The 5,922-nt window shown below is 37.4% G+C and overlaps 1 protein-coding gene and 1 long non-coding RNA gene across 2 annotated transcripts; both read left to right on the top strand.

Annotated features, from left to right (window-relative positions):
- Positions 1-637: 637 nt before the first annotated feature.
- On the top strand, positions 638-2,826 carry LOC148867716 (protein trichome birefringence-like 6). Its single transcript, XM_088981276.1, has 5 exons — positions 638-1,384; positions 1,567-1,759; positions 1,860-2,050; positions 2,250-2,408; positions 2,498-2,826. The coding sequence occupies exons 1-5, from the start codon at positions 738-740 to the stop codon at positions 2,820-2,822; spliced, it is 1,515 nt and encodes a 504-aa protein (XP_088837402.1). The 5' UTR covers positions 638-737; the 3' UTR covers positions 2,823-2,826.
- Positions 2,827-3,036: 210 nt separating this feature from the next.
- LOC148867717 (uncharacterized) lies at positions 3,037-5,661 on the top strand. The gene is made up of 3 exons (XR_016110826.1): positions 3,037-3,171; positions 5,117-5,224; positions 5,326-5,661. It is a non-coding gene; the product is annotated as an uncharacterized LOC148867717 (long non-coding RNA).
- Positions 5,662-5,922: the final 261 nt, after the last annotated feature.

The following is a 5,922-nucleotide window of genomic DNA, read 5'->3' on the forward strand; positions in this document are numbered from 1 at the left end:
AACAAACGGTCGTCTGTTGGGTTGGGCTTTTGGCTGACTCACAGGCCCAGCGAGGCAGCGATATGAGACACCGCCATATCTTTATTGTTCTCTTTTACTCCTAACCTTCTACCAAAATGACCAAACCACCCCTTATTCAGAATTTGCTTTCTTACAATACCTCTCCTGTTTATCTTACAAAACCGTAATCAACAGAATAATGTTAATATCAATCCCCCCACCCAAAAAGAAAAAAAAAGTCGTCAAAGTGAAAAGTGGAATTCTCATTTAATCCCCACTACCTTTATCAAAGCAAAGCTAGTTAACAAACTTGTTCCTGGAGATAATGCTTTCTGTGCTTCTTCTAACTAATTAATCTGTACGTTGTTTGCCATAAAATTTGCCTTTCTTTTATTAAAGTTCTAGCTTTTGTGAACGATAGAAATTCCTCTTTCAATGGTTTGATTCGATCACCCTAAGGGTATTTTGGTATATCTAGACCTCGTTGAAGCCCCACTCCTCAGTCCTCACATCACCTGAAAAAGCCAGAAAAGTGAGAGAACCCAGAACCTACTCCACATTTTTCTGCAACAGTCCTCTGTCCCTGTCCCACCTATTTTTTTATTTTTTTCTATTTTCCGAAATTTTTAATTAGACATGCACATGTACCCTCGTCCTCCATTGCCACCTATCAAAAAACTACCCCTTTCTTCCGCGGAGAGGCTTCTTCTTTATCCCAAAACTTCAGAGTTCAGACGATGGAGAAGCAGAGGAATTTCTCCGTCAAGCCCACAAGACTTCTGGTCTTCTCCTTCACCTTATCTTCCTCTCTCCTTCTTGTCTTTTTCTTCTCCATCTGGGTTCTTACTCGCACCCCTCTAATTCCTCAAGCAACCCAACTTCAGTTCAACGAGTCGTCTTTAAGTTTGGGGTTCAAATCCCTTCAAGTTCAGGCGTTTGCAGGTTTTAACAAGAATTTTACTTACCATGCGGCAAGAAACACAACTCCTGTAGATACCCATTTCAGGATACCTGACATTTCTTCTGGGAATAGTGTCGTTTCAGTCATCGGGAAGGTTCAGATCAAAGAGAATGAGTATGGGGTTTCGGATGGATGTAACCAAAGTAAGGTCGGAAAAAGTACTTCGGCCACAAACAGTTACAGCAAAAATGATGATAATTCGTCTAAGAGAATTGATGCTTCAAGCGATGAGAGGATTGAAGAGAAGATGACTAGTAAATGTGACATTTCAAATGGGAGGTGGGTTTTTGATGAGAGCTATCCCCTGTATACAAATGGTTCGTGTTCCTTCGTGGATGAAGGTTTTAGCTGTCAGGCTAATGGAAGACCGGATAAGGATTATTTCAAGTGGAGATGGCAACCACATGACTGTAATATCCCAAGGTACCGCTCGATTCCCTCTTGTGGTTATTTTTGAAATATTAATCAATTGAAGTGATTGAGATTGAATTCAATGAATCCTACGAAGTTTAGATGATCATTCATTACTTGAAGCTAAATTTCATTAAAAGAAACAAGAGAGAACTAACTTTTGAAGAACCCCATGTTTGGGTTATTTGTTCTAGGTTCAATGCAGTGAAAATGTTGGAACTGCTCAGAGGGAAGAGGTTGGTTTTTGTGGGTGATTCGATTAACAGAAACCAATGGGAATCCATGTTGTGTTTATTAAAAGGAGCCATCAAAGATCCAAAGCGAGTTTATGAAACTCATGGGAGGAGGATCACTAAGGAGAAGGGAAATTACAGTTTCAAATTTGTGGTACACTTGCAAGACACTGGTTGTTTAATCTTCTGCTGCTTTTCCTCTTTTTGATTGTCTCAAGTTTCAAGATCTTTGATTCATTAGGTGGACTCTGCAGGACTACAAATGTACAGTTGAATACTATGTTACCCATTTCTTGGTCCATGAGAGCAAGGCAAGAGTTGGGCAGAAGCGGGTGCCTACATTGAGAATTGATTCCATTGACAGGGGCACTTCAAGATGGAAGGGAGCTGATGTTCTTGTTTTCAACACTGCACATTGGTGGTCACATTACAAAACAAAAGCTGGGTAAGTGCCTTGCTTGGACAATCCTGTTCATTCAATGTTCTGATAATGCACATTGGCTGCACTACTGTAATTAGATGGTTTCATTTTAACTTGATTCCTTTATGGCTTAGTCTAATAGCAATCTTGAAGGAACCTGAAGTAAAATCAAACCCCTAGCTACTTGAAATGACTCAACATCACTTCCATTGACTTACAACAGGGTGAATTACTACCAGGAGGGCGACAAAGTTCATCCCCATTTGGATGTCTCTGTGGCTTTTAGAAGAGCCCTGATAACCTGGGCATCATGGGTCGATAAACATATAAATCCACACAAGACTCAAGTATTCTTTCGAAGTTCAGCCCCTTCACATTTCAGGTATTTTATAGAACAAATCTACTATTTCTTTTGCTCTTTAATTCTCTTGTTTGCAGTTGCTTAGCAATATGTACTTATTGAATGAATAGGGGCGGCCAGTGGAACTCTGGGGGACACTGCAAGGAGGCCACCCAACCCCTCAACAATATTTCAGGAATAAATTACCCTGAAAAGAATATAATTGCTGAAGAAGTCATAAAGCAAATGAAAACTCCTGTAATTTTATTGAATATTACTAATTTGTCAGAATATAGGATAGATGGTCACCCATCTGTATATGGAAGAAAACCAGACAAGGGTTCATCTTCAAGTGTTCAAGATTGTAGCCATTGGTGCCTTCCAGGCATTCCTGATACATGGAATGAATTGTTGTACTTCTATTTGCAATATAAAGAAATACAGAGTTCCACTTGATAAATTGGTAAGGACAATATTTATGTATCTAATTCTTATTCTTTTTATCTTCTTTTGGCTGTGATAAGTTTGTATACCTTAGTTGAATTTCCATTGATGTTCTGTTGGGTACATCAAAATTTGTTCTAGTGGGGCCGGGAGTACTTCTGAATTCTTCAAGGGTTTTAACTTTTAAGATTCTTCTTTCGTGAGTTGCTGCAACACCATGGAATCCATGGCTCCCTACTACTCTATCAGGAGACTAGAAAATCGTCATTGTAGTACTCAGTGTGATGGCCGCATGCTACAGATTACGACTATGCATGCACCACCTTTGTCTGTTCGAGAAGGCACCTCTCTCTCTCTCTTGGTGAGGAATTCCCTAAACTATGTTTCCTTTTTGAGTTTCCTTATTTTGGATGTACAGTATCAAAAATATAGGGTTACTGTAGTGAATTGGATTTTCTCCTCATAGAGTGCGCCTCACACCAACCTCACGGCACTTGCAGCTGCACACCAGGAATATTTCCCATACACTTGTATATGAAATTTGCACCAGCTGCCCCACAGACCGCTCTGTGGGGCGCTGATATTATCATTCATTGGGAGATGTTATCAATAGCTGCAACGTGTTAGGTTGGTGTGAGGTGAGCTTTGATTTTTTTTTTTTTATATTGGATTAAAACCTCACCTGCCACATGAATTAACCGTTTCGACGACCACGGGAGCCCAATCCTCTGATAAATGCTGATGATTATTATTGGCTAAACTTAAATTCGCCATCCAGTAAGAAGGTTCCTAAGAAGGTCCGAGAGGCCAGTTCTAGTTGGTGAGAAAGGGGGTCGATTCTAGCACATCATAGGATGATGATGATGATAACGATAAAGGGGAAGAGGAGGATCAATGCTTTATTACTGAATCAGTGAATCCATTTGTGATCCAAAGAATCGTCTCTGTGTATCCGCAGAGGTGTATTAGTACTTAAAATTTTGCAAAATTTTTATGTTTTTTTAAATATTTTTAAATTTAATTTTTATATATATTTTCATTAATAAAAGGGGTTTTTAAAAATACCAGTAAATAGGTGTTTTGTTATCAAAAATACAATACAATACGTTTGGTATTGGGTGTATTATATTGATACTTTGAACCTTGGACCCGAGTAGACCTGTCGCATACTGGACTGTAGGCCTGACTTTATACTGTTTTGGGCTTTGGCCAGGTCCATTCAAATGGCAAAAACCAAGCTCGAGCCTGGATCATGAATAGGTCTAGACCGGATATATAGATGCATAATTGCATTTGAATGGTAAAAAAGTTCAACTATAAATCAATCTAATCGAATATAAAATGCTTGATTCAATTAGGTAACTGAAAAAGTCATAAAACTCAACGTAGATCAGGAATGAACTATTATGGGAAACTCACCTTCATTGATATATATTAAACGTCTACTAGTCATGGGTCACGGTTTGAGTTTAGAAGAAGGGAATTCTTCTCGTTTAAGATTATTAGTTGATTAGTTATTATTTTATTTGATGCTTAAAAATGAAACTTATTGTTTATAAACCTCTATTTTGTATTTTCTATCATTTTAATTTATATATTATATATTATTTTTAGGAAAAATTCTCGATCTCCTTGTACCTTGGCTCAAGTGACAATTTGGTCTCTGAACTTTAAAATGCAACAATCCAGTACCCGAATTTTTGAAATGTGCCAGTCTAGGATCAGTCATTAAGTGACATGTGAAAATACATAAATGCCCTTCAAGTGTCTTCTAATTTTCTTTATCAGCCATCTACTAAAATCAGAATCAACTATCAAATTTTTCATCCCTGTGACAAATACTTTTGTCTTTCTTCTCCTTTGAATATCCCATCATCTTCAAACCAAAACCAAAGCAATTTTTGGGAGAAAAGTTTTCCTTTAACTACTGTAAATTATCTTATCCGAAAAAAGAGAAAAGTCTCCGGACACTATCACTGATCTCTCTCTCTCTCTCAAGTATCAATACAAAGCTTCCGGTTCTTCTCTTCTCTTTTACTTGTAGGAACAAAATATTACTGTGTTAAGTTAAAAAAATAAAAAATAAGTTGTATAAAACCTAGAATTTTCTGTTCTTGGCAAAGACTTGAGACAAAGTCGTTGCGGTGAAGATCAAGGAAAATGATAGTGGTTGACGAGTCCAAAGAAAATTCTACTAACACTCGAAGCAGAGTTCATCACCTTTCTTTTTTCTCTATTGATTTTTTGTGTTTTTGATACTCTTTACTCCTTTTCCAAGCTTAATTAATGCCCGGAAAGCATTGCAGGTATTGATGGTAGGGAACCCATAAATGGCAATCACACTTCTCTCTAGAAGCACATTGCCTTCTACAGAAACAAAGATGGTCTCATTTATTTGTGGGAGACCTTCGAAGGTTCCCTTCTCTGCGATTTTTTATTTTTTTTATTCTCCTCAATGTTTATGTTGGTCATTCTTTATCTTATGATCGAGCACTTTTGCTAATATACATTTCAGGGTTTTATGTGATCGGCTGTGACATCCCCTTTTCCATTGCCACTGCCATCTTCATCAATGTTGTTCTCCTTTGGTAGAGGAGTTTGGAAGACTGTCAATCATTCTATGCAAGAAGGGTTTTGGTGTTTATGACAGAGAGTTGGGATATGTTTCATCTTTTCCTGAGGAAGAAGATGATGAAGAGTATGTTTTATTTTTAAGGATAATTTTATCATTTTCAAAAGTCTTAAATCGTACATGAGGTCACGTGATATACATAACTAACTGTTCATTAACGGCATGTACTAGATTATCGCATTTTAAAGTTTGGGAATCAAATTGTCATTCAAACCAAAATACAAGATACTCATCGAGAATTTTTCCTTATTTTTAATTTTTTTAAGCTTTGAGATCTACACCTTACCATACATTATCTTTTCGAGTTATTACACCTCAACTACGCCTCTAACTTAAACTTAGGCATTTACTACATAGTGTCGCCTTGGAAAAATAAATAAATAAATAAAACTACAGGGTGCCAGTTGCTGGTCTGCATTAAATTCCATCTTCAGACCATATGGTGTACTAGTTGCTCCAAGTATCCCTTTATAGTCAATT

Source organism: Nelumbo lutea, chromosome 3 (assembly GCF_056320005.1).
Source record: "Nelumbo lutea isolate HS-2025 chromosome 3, American lotus-T2T, whole genome shotgun sequence".
Taxonomy (NCBI): Eukaryota; Viridiplantae; Streptophyta; class Magnoliopsida; order Proteales; family Nelumbonaceae; genus Nelumbo; species Nelumbo lutea.

Bases quoted from the DNA above. Each gene is read 5' to 3' on its own strand.
- LOC148867716 (XM_088981276.1), top strand. From the start codon at position 738: ATGGAGAAGCAGAGGAATTTCTCCGTCAAGCCCACAAGACTTCTGGTC. The intron at 1,760-1,859 runs GTACACTTGCAA...TGGACTCTGCAG, and splicing joins ATTACAGTTTCAAATTTGTG to GACTACAAATGTACAGTTGA. The intron at 2,409-2,497 runs GTATTTTATAGA...TTGAATGAATAG, and splicing joins TCAGCCCCTTCACATTTCAG to GGGCGGCCAGTGGAACTCTG.